Below are 21,582 nucleotides of genomic sequence, written 5' to 3'. Positions count from 1 at the left end.
TGGTGACAAAAAGAGAATAATGTGCTTCTTGTGACCTATGCTTTTACCTAGCGCTGCTCCTCCCCCTCCCCCCTGCCTCGGTCAGTACAGCTGTGCAACACTCTGCCCTGGGGTAGAGCGATGCTTCCATATCCTGTGTAGGGCCAAGCCAGGCTCACGTACCTCAGGTGTTCTCCTCCAGGCGTTTGGCTGCTTTCATGCACAGTTTAGATAGGAGGAAAAGAGGATGTATTCCTGCATGTGCAGATGCATCTTGAGCAGCAGGAAACAGAGACAGTACTACGGCAGTTCTCCTTGTAATATATGTTGACTAGCATGGACAAATAAATAAAAGGTGAATGCAGGTTGAGGAAGCCAACTTTTCATAATGATCGGGGGTGCTAAACTCAAAACAAAATACCCCTCCCTCAACAAAGTGAAGAAGTTTGCTCAACAGTGGGGCGCTCAAGCACCCACAGAGCTGGCACCTATGCTTTCTGCAAAATGACAAAGCAGGGAATGAAGCATGCCGTTCTTTATAGGTTGGGGGCCATTATGGTAATTGCCCAGAAACTGGAGCAGAAATAATAAAAGGAACTGGTGGAGGGGAATCAGCTAACCCAACTGTTAAGGGAAGCTAAAGCTCACTGCTGATTTTCTGCTGACCTCTAAGGGTTATGCTCAGCTGTGGCATCAGCAGGCATCAATAGTGGTTGAGCCCATGTATTCCAGACTAGAGGCCCCTTTGAACCAAAAAAAAAAAAAAGGTCCCTACTCTCAAAAGTAAAATGGCCTGTAGTTTGGGCCAGGCCACAGCTTCCTGCATTCTTTTCTTCTTCCTGTCAGGGCTGGCAGAGGCTCAGATTCCCTTATACTCTTGCATGCTGGTGTAGCAAGCTACTATAAACCAGGTTCCTGCCCCCACAAGCTTATCATGCGTTGGAGCCTTACAATGTGGACTGAGCTACATCTGGATCTGAGTGATGTGTTTTGGACCTGCCAACCCTGCAGAGACTGCAAGCCACCATGGCCAAGGTGAAGGAATATAAAAATACATAAAAAATCCCTGTGTGGTCTCCTGTGAATGACAAATGTCTTGCAGGGGCCAGTGTCCAGCATACAAGGTGTTGATGGGTTGGGGAAAAGGCTGTACTGTTTAGCCTGCCCAGAGGACAGCACTACATAGCCAGCAGAGGAGGAAGCCAAAGGAATGTTGGGAGACCATTTAAGAAAGAAAAGGTGCAATTTGGCTGGCTTTGTCTGTGTGTGAGGGGTGGGGACGGCCAGGAGTTGGAGCCAGGAAGAGAGGAGTGCATCTGGCAGCTCTTCAATCAGTTCTTCTGAAGAGCTAATTATCAAGAGGGAGAGACAGGAGTCTGCGCTCTGAGAAAATAGAGAGACAGACAGCTTTTCTTGCTTCATAGCTGTGCTACAGGAAAAATCCCAACAAGGGACAGTTGAACAAGGAGCTGAGAAACTTCCTTTCCAGAGATATCCAGGCTCAGGAGCACATGGCTGGATCACTCTTCTAAGAGACTGAGTTAAGTAATCTAAACTTTGCACAGAGAGTATCTTAGCAGAGGAGGGAGAAGGTATATTTCCTTGCCTTTTGTCACAAATTCAATATCTCATCTTAACTGCTTCAGCCTTTCAGCCAAAGTCAAGCATAAACCCTTGCCACAGACTGTGGTCTTTCTGTGAGAGATTGAAATCAGGCCCACTTTCTGTTTATTACCAAGTAAACCATTTGGGGAAGCACCCCAGGAGAGAAAGACCTTCCCGAAATATGCAGTGCTCATATATTTGGTTTGTCATCTAGCCAGTTCCACCATCAAGAGGGATTCCTTCATTTTCTTGGGGTTTTTTTTCCCACATAATTTTGTGTTTGGGACAGGGTGCACCCTTTACAAACTGGCTACATTGGGGAGGATCTGCTTCCCCCCCCCCCCCATTTTTTAATATTCATGGGTAAAGACAATTTCTGAAAGTTGTGTACTTCATTGCTTTTTCCCCCAAACTTTCTCTATTAGTGTTCCTTTTTTTTTTTTTTTCTATCCATTTGAGTATGTTTTTTGTCCTGGCTAACAGGCCATACCCAGTTTTATTTTTGTATTGCTTGATTTAAAATAAAATTGCAAGTTTACATTATACTTCACTACTGTACTTTTCTATTTAATGTTCTGGTTGGATTTACTGTCTACTTACACAATGGAAGCAGAAATACGCAATAAGCAGCCTGATGTCCAAAATTAAAATGTATTGTGTAGAATCAAATTATGTAATGGGCCTATTACATAATTTGATTCTACACAATAAATTTTAATTTTGGACATCAGGCTGCTTATTGCGTATTTCTGCTTCCACGGCTTTATTAAGCAGCCTTCCTTGCTGTTTTGTCAGTTACTTACACAATGGGGCAGATTTTAAAAACCCTACGCGCGTAAATCCAGCTGGATTTACACGCGCGGGGAGGTTATGCGCGCCGAGCCTATTTTGCACAGGCCCAGCGACGCGCGCAAGCCGGGACTTGAAAAAAGGGCGGGGCGTGGGCGGTCTGAAGCGGGACAGGGGTGTGGCAAGAAGCCTTCTTAGGACCGCTAGGCTGGGGGATCGTGCGCTGGCACTCGCCTGTGCGTACCTCTTAAAATCCAGCCCAATACTCGTAAAAGGATTAATTACTGTTTTATTCAGTGTGATGATGATTTTATCTAGTCTGTGGTGCCACAAGTGAGAGGTTATTTGGGAAGGGCACAGAATTGTGGTATCGGGGTGACCGGGACCCTGTCTTATCCTCTACTTAGGCTACGAACCTGAAGATAAATCATATTAGTAAATACAATTTCTCATGTGGTACTTCTCACCCCAAGCATAGGGGTAATTCATTGTCCGGACCAAAGGGGGGCCACACTGGAATCATGGCAAACACTGTGTCTGTTACTGCTAGCCAGCATTAACCAAAGAAACTGCAGCCCTGCAGTTTAACTGGCTAGTGTTTTTACTTTAAGATTCCCCCACTGGAGAAGTTCTGCATACCAGCAGAGCCATAATTAAGCATGTTGCTTAATTATGCAAGAATTCTCACAAACTCCAAAAGAAGAGACCACATCACACCAATCTTAAAAAATCTTCACTGGCTCCCCATTCACTTCAGAATCATCTACAAGTCCATCACCATCATATACAAGTCCATCCATCACCTTACAGCTCTGGACCTTCAATATCCGTTTAGCCTACATGTCTCCCACAGACCAACCAGAGAAGCCTACAGAGGATCCCTCCAGGTACTGAACACAAAATCCACCCGGCACACAACTTCAAGAGACCGGGCTTTCTCGACTGCAGGGCCCTCACTCTGGAACTCCATCCCCACGAATCTGCGCCAAGAACCCTGCTTACCAACGTTCCGGAAGAGATTGAAGACTTGGTTATTTAAGCAAGCCTTCCCAGACAACTCTTAACCACCTCCAGTTCCACCCAAACAATGCAGCCTCCTGGCAATGTATATAATTAACTTATGTTAACCTATACTGCTCTCCTCTTCTTCTCCCAGTTTTATTACCTTGTTTCATTGTAACTGCAACCCTGATGCACCAGTTTATAGTTTTATTGTTCTATGCACCCCTTGTTCGAATGTAAACCGGCATGATGTGATCTGTTCATGAATGCCGGTATAGAAGAAACCTAAATAAATAAATAAATAAATAAATAAATAAATGTTAGAGCTCAGAGCAGGCAAAGGCATTTGTATCCCCACCCTGATCTCTACTCCTTTCTCCAGGGCCATCTGAAGGGGCTGGTGAAACAGGCTACCATCCGAGGCACTAATAATTTTGTTGATTTGACTAACTGATATGCAGTTGTTATGGTTTAGCCAAAATAAACACTTTATACCAGCAGCTTGAGAAAGATTTTATTTAGATAAAGTATGGCATATTCCAAGAGAATGCGAGATTACCAGTAAGGCAATTCAGAAGCAGTCTCAGAGAGCATTGTGTACACAATAGGTTAAATCCAATTTATACACAATGAGCTAGTTTGTTTTCATAATATTTTCCTAATAGGTTGATACTGACACATCTTAATAGGATGATATTATAATTTTATTTCATATATATTAATAAGCTGGGATTCTTGTAAGTAATATGATTTCTGGTAAATTGAGTCCAGAAGGCAGGAATGAGACTTAACCCATAATGTCCCAGTGTCCTATTTAAAGCACAGCTTCTGAGGAATAATAAAAGATTTGGGACATAATGGGTTAAGGATGAACTTGATGCACTTTTTGACTTTTGACCTACATTCTAGCATTTTGCATGTTCTGTCATATCAGCAACTTTATATTAGTTTTTACAAGTCTGATCAGTATGATTTTCTCAGTGCAGTGATGACAGATTCATAGGAAAACCTTTTCAAAGCATCTTAACAATATCAGGGGTAGTGTTGAAATGGTTTATGTTTTATTTGGAAGATAAAAAACTGGAGTAAGACAGAGTTTATGAAACTTGGTTACTTGGATTTCAGCAAGGCTTTTGATATGGTCCCATATAGGAAGCTCATGAATAAAACAAGAAGCCTTGGAGGAGGTCCCAAGGTAGTGGAAGGGATTACAAATTAGCTGAATGACAAACATCAGCAATTAGTAGTAAATGGAACCTTCTCTGAAAAGAGAATAAGTGGAGTCCCTCAAGGATCAGTTGTAGGACTGGTTCTGTTCAATATGTTTATTAGTGATTTGCGGAGGGATTAGAAGGTAAAGTTGGGCAGCAACCTAGAAGGAATCGCTGTGGGAGATTTGGGATGCATTGGGTATGCCACAGCTGGCCAGTGCCATTTCAATCCCCTTCTATACTGATCAGCAGCAGCAGGAGAGTAGCCGTGCATAAGACCATGCACTTTCTCCTCTGCAACCCTGGGTACAACTGCTGTTTTCAACTGCATGGAACTCTGTACAATTGCATGGTTCAAAGCAGCAGTCAGGCCAGATGATAGAGAAGGAGGAAGATGCAACCTGGGGCACCACTGCTCTCTTCCTCCTGTTACCAATTCGCAAGGCTGAATTTAAGATTTTGGCACCCACAGGCAGAATTGGAGACTATGGGGTGAGAGACAATTGTTATCAGAACCTCCCCCCAAGAGTGCCATAACAGTGCCCTTTCAAGTGGGCAATGGGAGCAGATTCCTCCTTGGCACAACTACACTCCTCTTCAGTCCCAGTATTTGGTGCCTTCAAAATTTGGCTGCCTAGGTAATTGTCTAAGTTGTCTATCTCTAAATCTGGGCCTACTGATCAGTGGGGGTGGGGCAAGGATGGAGAAGGGGGATCCAAGTTAAGGGGGTGTGGGATGACCAGATGGAACGGGAGTTTTGCTGTTGGTCGGTGCTAGACTGAGAGGAAAGAGGAAAGAAGCGTGTTAGGGAGAGGAAGGGAACGGAAAAACAGGGTGGAAAGCGAGAGAGGCGGCAGAGGGGAGAGAAAGAGAAATAGATGGGTGAGGAAAGGGGACAGTGAGGGAGAAGATAGGGAGAGAGGGAATGGGACTGGGGGACAGAAAGAGAGGGATGAGATAGAACTGGTTTTGAACGTACATCCTAATGCAGTTTGGTATTTGTAATCCTGGATTCTATCCATTGGCATCAGTGCTACAGAATGGGGTTGTCAGAAATCCAGGAATGACCAAAAATCTCCCTCCTGGGACTGGGTAACGTGGCAGCTCTGTCTAAAACCATAAGCGCCAGCATTCTGTAATAAGGGCTTTCCTGCAGCACCAGGCTGGGCGGGGCAAAGCCCATGAGCCGCCACGCCCCTTTGTTTCTCTTCTGATTCTGATACGTCCGGCAATCCATCAATCAATGCCAGCGCCACACCATGCCCAATCGGAAGACAGTTGTCAGGTCGCGCTCCCGTACGTCCGTTTTCCCAGGGGATCCAGTGCGGTTGCTCTGACTCTGCCACGAGTGGCGGCGAGTTTCCGGTGGGACGATTGTGAGGTAATGCTCGGCTCCCGAGGTTCACTTAATGCCATGGGGGGGATGTCGGACTTCTGCCCGTTTAGGAGATTCGGACAGGTCATGGGGTTTTGGGGGCAGACCCGGGGCTGATGCCGAGGAGGCCTCCGAGATCGGAAACAGTTTTCTGGACCGCGGTCTCTTGCTTCCGTGCCCTGGGTATTAGTGCAGCTTTTCTGGCATGTGCTTCCTGGGGGCTATTAAATGCCCCCTCCCTTGGGCTCTTCCCGCAGTGGTCCCAAGAGCACGGTTGGCAGCTTCTCCTTCATGGCTCGCAGCTTTGATGCAGCCAAAGAAGCCCGGAGTGCTGAACGGCAGCGCAGAGAGCAAGAGTTACGGTAAAGAAGAGGCTTTAAGGACCCTCTGGCACAGAAATTCAGTGGCCGTGCCTCATTCCACCCTGAGTTTTGCCTTGCCTTGCCTTTGCAGTTCTGTTTGCCAGACCACCTCCACGGTCTTTTGTGTTTCTTCCCAAACTTTCAGATCATATTTTCTCAAGGCAGAATATAGAAATACCAGAGTTCTCACAAATTATTATTTCCTCTCTAGGAACAATATAACAGTCCTACATCCCGGTTTCCTGCGGCAGGTTTTTCAAGATTCTGCAGTAAGAGTAAATTCCATGACAGATTTTTAAAACGTCTTTGGCAAATTCACATTACTTTAAATAAAGTTTCACATTTAAATATTTTATTGAAAACCTTTCACATCCTTTTTAAACAACATTTAAACTATATACAGATACAAAATTTACCATGTACACAAATCAATTAGTTATCCAGTAAAGACACATGTTACAAACTCTGAAATTTTACTTTTGTTTTGGATTGAAATACAGTGCAGCTATCCTTTTTATGTTTTCTTGAGAAAATCTGTCCTCTTTCTGAGTGTATGAGTTTATGTATGCTGAAGCTACACTCTGCAGCAGCAGAATTTGTCATGTTAATTGACAAATTCTGCCAGAGAGATGGACAAGAGCAGATGCAGACTTCCAAATACATTCAGATCTTTTGTCAACTGGTGGATGATTGGCCATATATACAGGTGCAAAAAAAGTTTGCATAAAGATAAAATCCTTCTAAAGAGGTATCATTCGATCAAGTCATGGTATAGGCAGAGTGCTCAAACCAGTCCTTGGGCCCCCCTCAGCTGTCAGATTTTCATATGCATGAGAAATATTTGCACACATAGGAAGTGCATGCAAATAAACCTTGTGCATGTTCATTAGAGAGATCCTGAAAACCTAATTGAATGGGGGCCCCAAGTGCCAGTTTGAGCACCCCTGAGATGGGAAGAAGTGTTCTCTTGTGGCTTGGCAATTGGTCAAAAGGGAAGAAACTGGGTAGGACTAAATCTCAGGGGTGGCCAACTTCAGTCCTCAAGAACCACAAACAGGCCAGGTTTTCAGAATATCCACAATAGATATGCATGAGAGAGATTTGCATACAATGGAGGCAGTACTTCACAATCTCCACTATTACCAGGGTTAACCTTATGTAAATGATGAAGAATTAAGTAACACCTTAAAGTAAATTTTAAAAAAGTGTAATGTCTGCTTCCAAAGAATCTATTCAAAACCAATTACATATGTATAGTGGTGGTTTCGTATATTCAGTCAATTCACCAAAGCCCCACAACAAATGTATTCCAGAGACCCACACAGTCATATAAACTCACAAAAACAAAATTGATCAACTGGTCATATAAATTGATCTATAAACTCATACTTTATGTGAAAAAAACTCTTATTATGCAAACATTTATGTGGGACCGACAACCCTAAGTTCTTCAATTTTATAAAAGAGCCAATTCAGGAGGAAAGTCCACTTTACTTTATTTAATCCTAGATATATATTTTTTTGTTATTTTGTATTTTTTCAAAAATATTTAGAAATCACCAAAAACAGTCCCGCACATTCACAGAACAAAATTCCTTTTCAAATGAGCATCAAAGAATTTCCGCATTTATCTTGTCATCAAATGTCCAATCCAACCCCGACACGATATCAGGTTTCAAACTTCTGTCTGCTTCGGGGGAAAAAAACGAATCCACTTGCTCACATTCTTATATTGTTTTATTATTGGTCTGGGACCAGTTCCATATCTTCACTCCAATAAGGTAGACCGACCTTAAAGTAAAGTGGACTTTCCTCATGAATTGGCTCTTTTATAATATTGAAGAGCTTAGGGTTGTCTGTCCCACATAAATGTTTGCATAATAAGAGGTTTTTTCACATAAAATATGAGTTTATAGAAGATCAAGTTATATGACCAGTTGACCAATTTTGTTTTTGTGGTTTCATATATTCACCATCGCAAGCCCCAAACCTTGGTTGCTCACTGGCTGTTCACAACTTATAATCATTAACTCACCACCGACCACCCAATGTTATAGCAGACACACCAACATTTTTTTTGAGTAATTTTATGTGCACACTCAACTGTTTGTGAATAAAAATCTTTAATTTCCTTTCAAACCTGGATTATTTTCAAATCAGTTTTCCACTGTTGATCCGTTTTTTACTGTTGATCAATTTTTCACTTATTATATGCCATCAAAAACAACAACAAGACTATTCATTATATTCATGTCTATAACCTCCAATTACTTAGCTGAATGGATCACCTGACGTGGCCAAGTTTCGGAAATACTTCCTTCATCAGGGGAATCATATATGTCAGACCTGTAGTCTTGTCAGTCCTGTAGTCTTGCCAGTAGTAAAATATGCTGATGAATGGTGTTAACTGCATTAAACATTTACCTGCTGAACTTTTAAATCATCCATGTGATACAAAATGAACCAGTGGACTACAGGGGGTGGTCGGTGGTGATTATAAGTTGTGAACAGCCAGTGAACAACCAAGGTTTGTGGTTTGCGATGGTGAATATATGAAACCACCACTCTTCCACCTATATATATATTGATTTTGAATAGATTCTTTCAAAACAGACATTACACTTTTTTAAAATGTACTTTAAGGGGTTACTTAATTCTTCTTCATTTACAATGGAGGCAGTGCATGCAAATCTATTCATGCATATTCATTGTGGATATCTTGAAAACCAGTACTGTTTGTGGCTCTTGAGAATCGGGTTGGCTTCCCCTGGCCTAAATGATCTGGGAAAGGGAATGAGTGAGGTGATCAGATTTGCAGATGACATAAAATTATTCAGATTTGTAAAAATGGCAGCTGATTGCGAGGAACTGCAGGACCTTGTGAGACTAGGAGGCTGGGCAACTGAAAGGCAGTTAAAATTTAATATGGAAAAGTGCATAGGAAGAAATAATCCCAACCACAGGTATACAGTGCTGGGTTCAGTATTGGGAATGCTGAAAGGACAGCCTCTGAAAGGGCATTGATCCTTTCACTGACTGTGAAGGGACCAATCAACAGATAGTGAAGGAGTGAATTAATTAATATTAAGTGTCGGGCACTTCCTTCAGATGAGTGAGAAACAAATAGGCTTCATCAAAATTATGGGATGTGTAATAGCGCTACATCAATATTAACACTATCATTATACACAACACTGTACCAATAATTCACATGATTACAGTGCCCCTTCCCAAAGGAGGTTAGTCTATGCCCAGAGAGGTTAAGTAACTTGCACAAAGTCACACTAACTGGTGACGAGGAGAATCACAGAAGGAACTCTTCTATAAACTACAGTACCTGAATGTAATCCGCGTTGACGTGCCAAAAAGCGGAATATAAAAATCAGATAAAATAAAGTAAATCATTTTATTAAAAATGTCAGCTGCACGACTTATCTTCCTCCAGTGTCATTATAACCATGCTCCCCTCTTCTCACAGCTCTGCATTGGTTCCCCTTCTGCTTTCGCACTCAGTTCAAACAACTGCTTCTCATTTACAAGTGCATTCACTCTGTGGCTCCACGCTACCTCACCTCTCTCATCTCCTACATCCTTCCTCGTGATCTCAGTTCATTGGGCAGGCTGCTGTCATCTGTGCCCTTCTCCTCCACTGCTAATTCCAGACTCCACACTTTCTGTCTTGCGACACAATGTGCCTGGAACGGACTTCCTGAATTGGTACGTCTTGCTCCCTTTTTGGCCATATTAAAGTATTGCTTAAAAACTCACTTGTTTGTGATTGATTTTAAATTTAAAAAATCCGACTTCTTCTGATCTTGGCCCTCTCATGTTAAAGATATTTTATTGTAATATTTATATGATTTACCAGAAATGTGTTTCTTGTCTGTGTATCTTAACTAGATTATAAAACTCCATGGAACAGGAACTGTCTCTTATCTGAGTCTGTACAGCACTGCATACACCTAGTAGCATTATTGAATTGTTAAGCAGTAGTAGTAGTAGTATCTGCATATTCACAGCCTGAGCTGCCAGCTCTGAAGGGACAGAATTAAGGAGTGTGACTGAGGAGTTGAAGGAATTTAGAGAGAAAGTAACTTAACTCCTAATGGTTCAATAGGAAGGTAGTGACTGGTCCAAAGAGCATGTCCTGAATCTAGTGTTTACTTTGATACATGTTTTCTTTAGTTCTGCTCCTGAATGACAGGAAAGTGCATGTGTTGTGTGGCTAACGATTCTTTCTCTCTAGGCCTTATATATTATGTTCAGTAACACCAAGGCTCACAATTTATTTTCTTTGGTGGCCTGAGGGAGTAATGTTTTTCATGCTGGTGAGAGAAAAAGGAGAACTAGAAGGTCATTTGATGGGAACAAACTGCTTATCTGCAGCCTGCCGAAATTGGACAGGAGGGAGATGTGGCAAACGATGACGCTACTTTCCTGGGACTGGATAAGAACGAGGTGACGCAGACTGCAGCCTCAGAGAGGAGCGAATTAGGAGAGTTGCATATGGCCAGGTGGGTCCTATTTTTCTAAATTACAAAAAATGCATCTATCTCTCTCTATAAATTTGAGAATTGGAAGAAGAAGTAATAGCAAGATCTTAAGTGAGGGAGAGAAGTAGATCGCTAGACAGGTATGAATCAGGCACAAGAAGCAAACCCTTTTCAGAGGAAAGAATGCTGTAGAACAAGAATTCAGGTTATGAGATTCAGGGTTGGGGGCAGGTGAGCAAGCTCAGGAGTAGCAACAGAAAATATTTCCTCACACAAAGGCTTAATGGATGCAAGCACGGTCCTCCCAGTAGAGGTGATGGGAGATGGAAAAGGTAATGGAATTGAAGATAAGCACCGAGGATCCCCGATTATAAAGAAGTGAGGAGAAAGCCAGAGAGCAGCTGGAGTCTTAGGGCATTGCACCAGGAGTAAGACTGGGCCGATTAGAAGGATCTAATTGCCCTTATGTGCCATCACATTCTGTGTGTCGGCATTTAAAAGCACTCCCTGCCGAGATCTGGCTCAGTCAGGTACCAAGGGAATCCGGGAGACCTGTGTGTATTGCTGGTACTTGTGAGGTGAAGGGGGTCAGATATTGGATAGCAGAAGAGAGAGCACTTTGGTTTAATGTTAAATTCTCTGGTTTGTGTCTTTCAGAATTAGCTTCTCATGCTTGTATCCGGTATCTTGGCACTTCAGTGTGCCCCCAATAAGTCCCTTTGCCCGTCGGCATCTGGCGTTTTTGACACTTTTCATTCTGGTCTTCATCCTGATGCTCATTCCTGTTACAGACCTGTGGCTGCGGCGCTCTGGGGCCCAGAAAGACAGGCAGTTTGAGAAGTGAGTGGCTTTTGAAATGACTTTACCATAGCCAGCCATAGACGTGCAGGCACAAGTCCTAGCAAAAACCAGGATTATTCTTAAGATCGAGAATATGGCAAAAAAGGCTGAATGGATACTTTTGGATTAAGCTTAGTGTGGTAGTGGAGAGCTTTCTCTCTTGTTAATAAGTTAGGCTTGTGTTACTGCACTAGCAGGCAGATGCTGTACCCTGCGCTAGCTGCAGTGCACGGCTCAACCCGCGATTGGACGCGTGTTTTGGAGGAGCCCAAAAAGTGTACAGAAAAGCAGAAAATACTGCTTTTCTGTACTTCCTCTGACTTAATATCATTGTGACATTAAGTCAGAGAAACAACAAAATTAGAAAGTCCTGGGAAAAAAAAAGGGGGGGTGCCTTCGGTCAGGTTAGGAAAAGCGACGCTCTAAAATTGAGTGTCCGTTTTCTTAAGTGGCTGACAGCCACCTCTCCCGGGCGCCCGCTGTCCAGGAGGCACTAGGGGCGAACAATTTCCCCATGCGCCTCCTTTTTACCGAGACAGCCCATTTGCATTGGGCGTCCCGGAGAGGTGGATCGGCGCGTGTTAAGGCGGCGGGCGCTCAATCATGAGCGCCCCTTTAATGCATGCCAATATAGCATTGGCCTATAGGTGTTTGTAACAAGGAGGCTGGTTCTTTTATTTTCCATGTAGAATATTAGCAGCTACTGTTAAGGACGGTGGTAAAGTAGTCGACAAATGTAATTTTAAATAAGGCTCAGACTGTGGTTATAGTATCTAGTTTTTAGAAAATATTTGATGATCTGGCTACGATTTTGTTTTAAAGTCTGAAAATTCAGCTCATAGTCACAAAACTATAACTTTACAGTTCTATTTTTTTAAAGAAACACATTGTAAGGGGGGAACATGCAAATTATAGGGCTTTAAAACAAGAAATCTGTTTCAGAAATGCAGTACTCAGCAGCATTGGATGGAAGCATGCAGGAGATCCGAGTTCACGTCCTGACTCACCTTGCTGCTCTGTGCCACAGCTGGATGGTGGGGGAGGGAATTCCAGCCATTGCTCAGCAGCGCCACCTACTGTGGCCAAACCTGGAGTGCAGGCATACTGTGCTTACAGGCCACAGATTGGGGCCCTTTTTGGGCTAAGGCTTGCAAGTGCGGTGGTTGGGAAGGGAGTAGTAAAGGGGAGAAAACTTCAGATAGCTGCAAATGGTTCTTGGTGTTGAAGCCTCAAGTATGCTCCCGTTTAGTTAAGCTGGAAGCCCAAAGGAGCAAGGGGAAACAGCTAGGCAAAATTAACAAGACACTGGATTCTGTTACATTGCAGTCAGCCAATGATATCGTCTGTGCTTAAGAGCAAATGTGGCCAAACATTTTATATTTGTATCTGTGCAACTTGTTAGAAATTGCTCTGTCAAATCTGATTTCCTAGTTCTTTCAGAGCCGGTCCACACATCCCCTGGGGTCTGCCGTGAGTGGGATGGCGCATATAGCACCCACATTCTGGCACAGGTTGTCTCGGTCTCAGAATGCATCGTGGCAGGTGCTTAGATTCACCCCAGCTACCTGCGAGTTATGTCTCTGGCATGGGTGCTAGGGAGGGCCCTGTGAAACACAGTGAGAGCACAGGTGGCTCTGCAGCTGTCAATGTGAAGCAGGGCCGGAAGGGAAACAGGAGAGAGAGCTTAAGCGTGGTATTCACTCCCTTTTGGGGGGTTTTTTTTTTTTTTGCCCTTGTTACTTAGCAATAGCTGCCAATTTTGGAAAATGCCAAATAGGTAGATTTTTCTGCTAGCCCAGCTGCCTCCTCCTTCCTCCCCACCCCCTTCTAGCAAACCAATGTTTAGATTTTATTTTAAAATCTAAAAAAGTTAGCTTTCACTGAATACCAGTTCCCTGTACGTACCAGGATCAGTCCAGACTGCTGGGTTATGCCTCCCGTCCAGCAGATGGAGTCAGAGAGAAACTGAAAAGGCACCACTCATATACCCTGCTGCGCCCCCTGCGATCCTCCAGTATATCTCTGACTCCAGCAGATGAGAGAGCATAACCTGCGGTCCTGATCTCCTGTAAATTGGGAGGGGGTTTTCCCTATCAGGTTTGACTTACGATTTTCTGAGGAATCCTGTGACTGGATCAATTTAATTACAGGCCTAGTTTAACACTGTTATTTTCTGAGGAATCCTGTGACTGGATCAATTTAATTACAGGCCTAGTTTAACACTGTTAATAGGAGCAGTAGCAGGCAAGGCAGGGCACTGCCCTACAGCCTTTTCCCGGAGTTTCTCTCTGCCCTGCCCAGTGAGAGGAGGGGAGAATTAATCGGTGGGCCGGTCACTCTCCCTCTCCGCCTCCTGAGAAGTTTAATTCCTCGGAGAAGTTAGTCAGATGGGTATGCTACACCCTCTGCAGGCTCCATTGTATAATTGAATTGTGAGGTTTTTCATAGCTGCCGGTAGTAGCGCTATACACGTTTAAAAAAAAAACAAAAAAAAAACGAGGTAATTTATTTTTACTCTGCCTGCCTTACTCACTGTGGTCTCCGGAAGGGGTGGCTTGTCACCCGGCCCCTTTTCGCGCCGTTTTTTCTTCTTAAAAAAAAAAAAAAAATGCCCAGAGGGTCAGTTTGTACTGCATGTGGGGAGCTGGGCCGCCGGCTCTCCCGCGAGGGCCTTTGCTCCCGGTGCCTTCCCGGGGGTGAGGGCTCCTCGCGGGGGCCAGCCGTGGCCGGGAGCTCTCCCTCACCGCGACTTGGGGCTCGGGCAGCGTCGGGCAAAACGCGGCAGTCCTCGCTGCCGGTATGAGGGAAAATTCGGCGGCCATTTTAGAAGTGCCTGATTGCGATGCCGTTTCGTCGGAGGAGGGAGAGGACCTCCCACCGCTGTCCCCACTGGACCTTAGCCCCCACAGACCCCGCGGTTTATCGGGGCTTCTAGATTTGCCACCTATGGGAGCCAAGGGAGGTTCTTTAAAAAGACCTCAACCATTTACCTCACAATTTGTTCTTTTGCTCCATAAGGCCTATATGGAGGCCGAAGCTGAATGGGAGCAGGGTGCTCCTGCCCCAGATAAATGTGGCAAAATTTCTACTAACTTGGGAGGGGATCCAAATCCAGACCCTCCTCCTCCTCCTCCTCCTCCTAAACCTTTATGGCATATAGCTCCGGACCCTATTTCACCGGACCCACCCGTTCCGGATTCTGGTACGGAGGTGGGGGGTACGGACCCAGCTGACCCAGTTGAAGGGGACGATCCTCTCATTCTTCGGTTATTTCATAAAGAAGAATTAGATCCCTTGATCATTCATGTTCTTCAAGAACTAAGAATTCCGGTACCCCAGATTGAAACGAATTCCCAGCCAGGGGATTTTGAGTTAGACGGGCTTGCACACCCTCACATGCTTTTCCTTTTCACAATAAACTGTTTCGGCTTGTATCCAAGGAATGGGATAATCCGGAGGCTACTCTGAGTCAGTCGCGCTATGGATAAGCTTTACCCACTCCCTGCTGATTCTTTGGAGCTCCTTAGGGTGCCAAAGGTGGATTCGGCGGTCACTGCCATGGCAAAACATACCACCATCCCCGTAACTGGGGGTACGGCCCTTAAGGATCTTCAAGATCGGAAGTTGGAGATGTTGCTTAAGCGAATCTTTGAGGTTTCAGCATTGGGAGTACGGGCGGCCGTTTGCAGTTGTATGGTACAAAGGGCTACCCTTCGCTGGGTACAACAGATGTTGACATCTCAGGATCTGCCTCCGGGGGAAGCTGAGCAAGCAAACCGCATAGAATCCGCGGTGGCCTATGCCGCGGATGCCTTCTATGATCTCCTCCGCACTTCGGCACGGTCTATGTCTTCAGCAGTGTCCGCACGGCGGTTACTCTGGCTGCGTCACTGGGCAGCAGACTCTTCCTCCAAGGCCCAACTCGGTTCCTTTCCTTTTCGGGGCAAACTATTATTTGGCACCGAGTTAGAAGACCTTATTTGATCTTTGGGGGAGAATAAGGTGTTCAAGTTGCCAGAGGACAAGCTGAGATTTTTTCGTACTTCGGGTAACTTTCGCGGGCGATTTCGCGGGCAGCACCGTTTTCGATCGGGGAGGGGTTCCTCTTACGCTTCAAGACAGCCGTCTACGCGTTCCCAAGCATGGACTCCTTCCTTTTGTGGTAGAAGGCCAGCCCGCGCAGGGGCGTCTCATACCTTCGCCACCTCTAAGGCGGCTCAATGAAGGGACGCAGGTCCATTCCTCCGTCCCGGAGGTCGGAGGATGACTCTCTTACTTTCGGGAGGAATGGGCCGCAATTACCACCGACCAATGGGTCCTCGACATTATAACTCATGGATACGCCTTAGATTTTGCACGGCCCCTGCGCGATTTGTTCCTTATCTCTCCCAGCGGTTCTCTGGTAAAACAACAGCGGATTGCTCAAACCCTGCAGCGGTTGCAGGCGATGGGAGCCATAGTGCCAGTACCGCCCGCCGAACAACGCACAGGCCGTTATTCCATCTATTTCATCGTTCCCAAAAAGGAGGGCACATTCCGCCCTATTCTGGATCTCAAGCGGGTCAACAAGGCATTGCGCATTCCGCGGTTTCGGATGGAAACCCTGCGCTCAGTCATCGCTGCGGTCCACAAAGGAGAGTATTTGGCTTCCTTAGATCTCATAGAGGCTTACTTGCACATAGGAATACAAGAGTTCCATCAACGATTTCTCCGCTTTATGGTCCTGGGATCTCATTTCCAGTTCTGTGCCCTTCCGTTCGGACTGGCGACCGCTCCGAGAGTATTCACCAAGGTAATGGTGGTGGTGGCAGCGAGCCTCCGGAGGGACGGAGTATTGGTCCACCCGTATTTGGACGACTGGCTCATTCGGGCAAAATCGCGTCGTCTCTGCGAGGTCGCAATTCAGACAGTACTCCACCGACTACACTCCTTGGGTTGGGTAGTCAATTATCCCAAGAGCCAACTGATTCCCTCCCAGAGTTTGGAATTTCTGGGCGCCTCATTCGATACAAGAGTGGGAAAAGTTTTCCTGCCGCAGGCAAGGATGGAGCGTCTGATGGCGCACGTTCGTCGTCTCCTAGCCCTTCCCTTGCCAGTGGTATGGGATTATTTACAGGTTCTTGGTTATATGGCGTCCACCCTGGATTTGGTTCCGTGGTCTTTTGCGCATATGCGGCCGCTACAGAGGGCGCTTCTGTCGCGTTGGGATCCCAAATCAGAGGAGTTTCAGATATCTTTGCCACTCCTACACCCAGCAAGGACCAGTCTGCAATGGTGGTTGGATCCGGTCCACTTGCTCCAAGGCATCGATTTGGAACCACCCCAATGGATCATTGTCACGACCGATGCCAGTCTGACGGGGTGGGGAGCAGTCTGTCAGTCTCAATCCGCTCAGGGACGTTGGACGCTTTCTCAGGCCAAGTGGTCTATCAATCGTTTGGAAACCAGGGCGGTTCGCCTAGCGTTATAGCACTTCCTGCCTTTGATTCGGAACAGAGCGGTTCGGGTTTTGTCCGACAATGCAACCACGGTGGCGTATATAAATCGGCAAGGCGGTACAAGGAGTCTTCCGGTAGCAACCGAAGCCAGCCAACTGATGGATTGGGCAGAGGAGCACCTGTCTCGGATTGCTGCGTCGCACATCGCCGGAGTCGACAACATTCAAGCAGACTATCTCAGCCGGCAGCGATTAGATCCGGGAGAGTGGGAACTATCTCCCGAGGCACTCAGACTCATCTGTCACCGGTGGGGGACCCCCCGGTTGGACCTCATGGCGACTCGTTCGAATGCCAAGGCGGTTCGCTTCTTCAGTCGCAGAAGGGAACACGGGTCGGAAGGCGTGGACGCGCTAGTTCTTCCCTGGCCCGCGCAAGTTCTTCTGTACGTGTTTCCACCGTGGCCATTGGTGGGAAAAATATTGCGTCGGATCGAATCCCACGCAGGACCCGTCGTTCTGGTAGCTCCGGAGTGGCCAAGGAGGCCATGGTTCGCCGACCTCATCAACCTAGCGGTGGACGGCCCCTTGCGTCTCGGTCATCTGCCTCGTCTCCTACGGCAGGGTCCAGTATTTTTCGACCAGGCCGATCGCTTTTGTCTAGCGGCTTGGCTTATGAGAGGCGGCAATTGAGAAAGAGGGGATATTCTGAGTCGGTCATTACTACTCTTCTACAGGCTCGGAAGCCCTCTACCTCGGTTGCTTATGTCAGGGTATGGAAAGTTTTTGACTCTTGGTGCCAGGGTTTGAAAGTGTCGTCACGGCAGGCTACGGTCTCTCATATTCTGGCTTTTTTGCAAGAAGGTCTAAAGAAAGGTTTGTCCTATAATTCTCTTCGTGTGCAGGTGGCAGCCTTAGGCTGTTACCGCGGTAAACGTGACGGACTTTCCATTGCCATGCACCCGGACGTTGCACGATTTTTAAAAGGAGTTAAACATTTGCGACCTCCGGTACGCCCTATCTGTCCTTCTTGGAGTTTAAATTTGGTTCTCCGGGGTCTATGTACTTCTCCGTTTGAACCGCTACGAAGGGCTACTCTCAAAGATCTCACTCTCAAAACAGTTTTTCTCGTCGCTATTTGTTCTGCTCGCAGAATCTCTGAACTTCAGGCGTTATCCTGTAGAGAACCTTTTCTCCGTATTTCTGACTCGGGGGTTTCTCTGCGTACCGTTCCTTCCTTTTTGCCTAAGGTAGTTTCCGCCTTTCACGTCAACCAGACTGTGGACCTACCGGCCTTTGCGGTGGATGATGCTGAGGTGTCTCGGCACCCGGAGCTTCGCAGGTTGGATGTTCGAAGGACACTCTTACGGTACCTGGACATTACCAACCCTTTTCGGTTGTCTGATCATCTTTTTGTCTTGTGGAATGGTCCAAAGAAAGGCAATAAAGCTTCCAAGGCTACTATAGCCCGCTGGTTGAAGGAGGCGATTGTTTCTACTTACATTTCTCAAGGTCGTGCCGTTCCGGACGGTCTTAAGGCTCATTCTCTGCGTTCCCAAGCGGCGTCTTGGGCTGAGAGTGGTTTTATTTCCTCTCAGGAAATTTGCCGGGCGGCTACTTGGAAGTCGTTGCACACTTTTGCTAGACATTACCGATTGGACGTCCGCGCTCCGCCGGTAGACTCGTTTGGCAGTGGTGTGCTTCGTGCGGGACTGTCAGGATCCCACCCCATTTAGGGCAGCTTGGGTACTTCCCAGCAGTCTGGACTGATCCTGGTACGTACAGGGAAAGGAAAATTATGTTCTTGCCTGATAATTTTCGTTCCTGTAGTACCAAGGATCAGTCCAGACGCCCGCCCATGTCAGTGCAGAGTCCCGCGTCTGTCGTGTTTCCTTTTCAGATTCCATTGTTTTTTCCGAGCACTTGTTCTATTTTTCATATGGTTATGTTTCATGGCTTTTGCCTGGTTTCCTCGTTTTCCACATGTTCATATTTATCTTGATCTAGTCACAGAGAGTTCCCATGCCATTGTTCCTAAATTCATACTGCTTTGTTATGGATTATACTGAAGGATCGCAGGGGGCGCACCAGGGTATATGAGTGGTGCCTTTTCAGTTTCTCTCTGACTCCATCTGCTGGACGGGAGGCATAACCCAGCAGTCTGGACTGATCCTTGGTACTACAGGAACGAAAATTATCAGGCAAGAACATAATTTTCCTTTCTTGGGTTCAAGGTTTTGTGCGGTCTGTCTACCTCTGCCATAAGCGCCTCAGTCAGACCCATATCCAAGTAACTTCTTTGTGGCACTCGGGTGTCGGAGAAAGCAGTGATAACAGACTCTCCCTTGATTTAAGAATGGGAGCAGCAGTGGTAAGATAGTTTCCACGTGTCGGATTCCCTAGTGCCAGGACATAAACCACGATAGCAGTACTAGAATAACGTCTCTGGGTTTAGACTGGGAGGTGAGGATTGCGTGGATTGATGGTGGTGACGGGCCGGATTGGGAGTTGGGGGGATCGGCGGGAGTTGGCAATGGTGACAGGATGATCTCCCTGGGGGGGGGGTTGCATTGGGAAGCAAAGAATGCAGGGAGTGGCAGTGGTGCAGCATGATCAGCATCAACAAGAGCATGAGAGTAGTAAAGTTCCCTGGGGTTGCGAGGTAGCCCCTGACAGTTGTTCACCGACCCCCCCTGCTGCTGTGTCTGAAATTTTGCCCCATTGCTTGTTTTTTTGTTTTTTTTTGTTGTTGTTGCTGATCAGCACAAAGTGCACTGACCTTTGTAGCACAGGGGAAGCAGCTCTTCTAGGGCTTTTGCAGCCGAGCCAGAGGGAGGCATTCTAAGAGCAACTCATGAAACAAGCCGGCAGCAGGAGGGCCAAATCCAGCATCTTTTACTGAAATCGAGGATCAGCAGTGTATCAGCCATGTTGCCTTGATAAACAGTGCTGTGCTACTCATTGCTACCTTTGATTCCCTTTAAAGCTGAATGTTAGTGGCCAGTATCTCAGACAAGAGCAGTCATATGATGCTGATATTAAGTATAGCTCAATTAAAAGATTGCTGAGATTATCAGTTCCACTGGCATTAAACATTTCTTACAGCAGTACAATTTGCACACGTTTTTCAAATGGGTACATTCTGTTCTAAATAGGAGTAATGCTGAAAATGAAAGTTGTTTGATTCAGAACATTTTCAGCAACTTGGCTAATTTTTCAAAGCCAGGATGCTTTCTTCTGTAATGTGATTATTTCTGGCCTTGGACTGCTTTGGCGACTCTTAGCTTTTTAGCTCCCAGCTCTGTGGTCTCCATTTCTGCTTACAGAGTCAAGTTCTGATGGCATGACAGCTTGGGGTTTTACTCGAGAGGTGGGAGAATGGAAAGAGAAGGCAGCCCTGCTCCCCTGTGCAGGGCACTTCACTTGGGCCTGAGTTGCTTATTGTCCATAACATAGACCCGGGAGACATGTAATTGGTTCTAGCGTGAAACATGACCCACAGCACAGGGTAATCGTGCTGCAGCGGTGGGATCCTAATACAGTTATGTCTCTTACTAATCTAAGAAGCAGGCTATGATTTGTGTGTGTGTGTGCATTTTAATTTCTGCTCAGTAAGCAAAACAGGGAGATGCTGTTGGTTCTGTTTTTCAGCAGATCATTTCACCCATTGCTGGAAGAAATCAATCTGCATTATTGATCTGGTGTCTTCTCTAGGATCTGAACAAGCCAATCATGGTGTCTCACTGTCCTCCAGGACTTCTGGCAATTGACTGTGTCAGATCTTTTACTAATAAGGAACTTGACCCCTCACAAGCCTTTTTATTTAATAATAGCGAAGCAGAAATAAAAAAATTCAGGCCTGTTGGCTTGAATAGTCAATTATTCAGATTCATTGTATAATGAATTTATCCTAGTTTAGCATGTAAGTGAAGAGTGTAGATTGCATTTTCCAGAGTTATCTAGAATATATTGTCATTTGGGGTTCGTGGCCCTTCTCCTTTTGTAATTGCTTTAGCTCTCACCAGTGCTCTTCTTCCCTACCAGGTATTTGGCTCGGGTCGGGGACCTGGAAGCTACAGACACACAGAACCCCAGCCTAAATTATGGGATTGTTGTTGACTGTGGCAGCAGTGGTTCCCGCGTGTTCGTTTATTTCTGGCCTCAGCATAATGGGAATCCTCATGATCTGCTGGACATCAAGCAGATGAGAGACCAGAGCAGCAAGCCAGTCGTCAAGAAAATCAAACCAGGTATGACTGCTTTCCAGTAGGAATATGTGAGCAAGCCACTGAGTCTGGAGGGGAGGTTAAAACTGCTTGCTGAAATACGGCTTGTTTGGTCATGCCATAAAAAGAAAAAAAACCCTCACAGAATCCACTTTGAAAATCAGAATCTGTAAAGCTAGAAAAAAGAGCTTTTTCAAAAATTAATCTAGGCTCTGAGAAAATGTTGCAGCATTTCTCAGTCCCTTGTCAAGGGCTGAATCACCAAC

General features: G+C 45.8%; 1 protein-coding gene across 6 annotated transcripts in view; it reads left to right on the top strand.

Annotated features, from left to right (window-relative positions):
• The first annotated feature begins 5,834 nt into the window (after positions 1-5,834).
• Positions 5,835-21,582, top strand: part of ENTPD7 (ectonucleoside triphosphate diphosphohydrolase 7) — a 53,238-nt gene continuing 37,490 nt past the window's right edge. The window contains exons 1-6 of one of the 6 annotated variants that reach the window (XM_029610094.1): positions 5,924-5,967; positions 6,535-6,592; positions 9,802-10,040; positions 10,710-10,837; positions 11,474-11,656; positions 21,135-21,340. In XM_029610094.1, the coding sequence (XP_029465954.1) occupies positions 10,830-10,837; positions 11,474-11,656; positions 21,135-21,340 (397 nt within the window). In that variant the 5' untranslated portion in view covers positions 5,924-5,967; positions 6,535-6,592; positions 9,802-10,040; positions 10,710-10,829. Of the gene's footprint in view, positions 5,968-6,534; positions 6,593-9,801; positions 10,041-10,630; positions 10,838-11,473; positions 11,657-21,134; positions 21,341-21,582 lie in introns of all 6 variants that reach the window. The other 5 variants (XM_029610089.1, XM_029610093.1, XM_029610088.1 and 2 more) reach the window with 5 other exon arrangements.

Source organism: Rhinatrema bivittatum, chromosome 7, assembly GCF_901001135.1.
Source record: "Rhinatrema bivittatum chromosome 7, aRhiBiv1.1, whole genome shotgun sequence".
Classification (NCBI taxonomy): domain Eukaryota; kingdom Metazoa; phylum Chordata; class Amphibia; order Gymnophiona; family Rhinatrematidae; genus Rhinatrema; species Rhinatrema bivittatum.
Note: the sequence above shows the minus strand (reverse complement) of the source record. Positions and strands in the feature narration are given on the sequence as shown.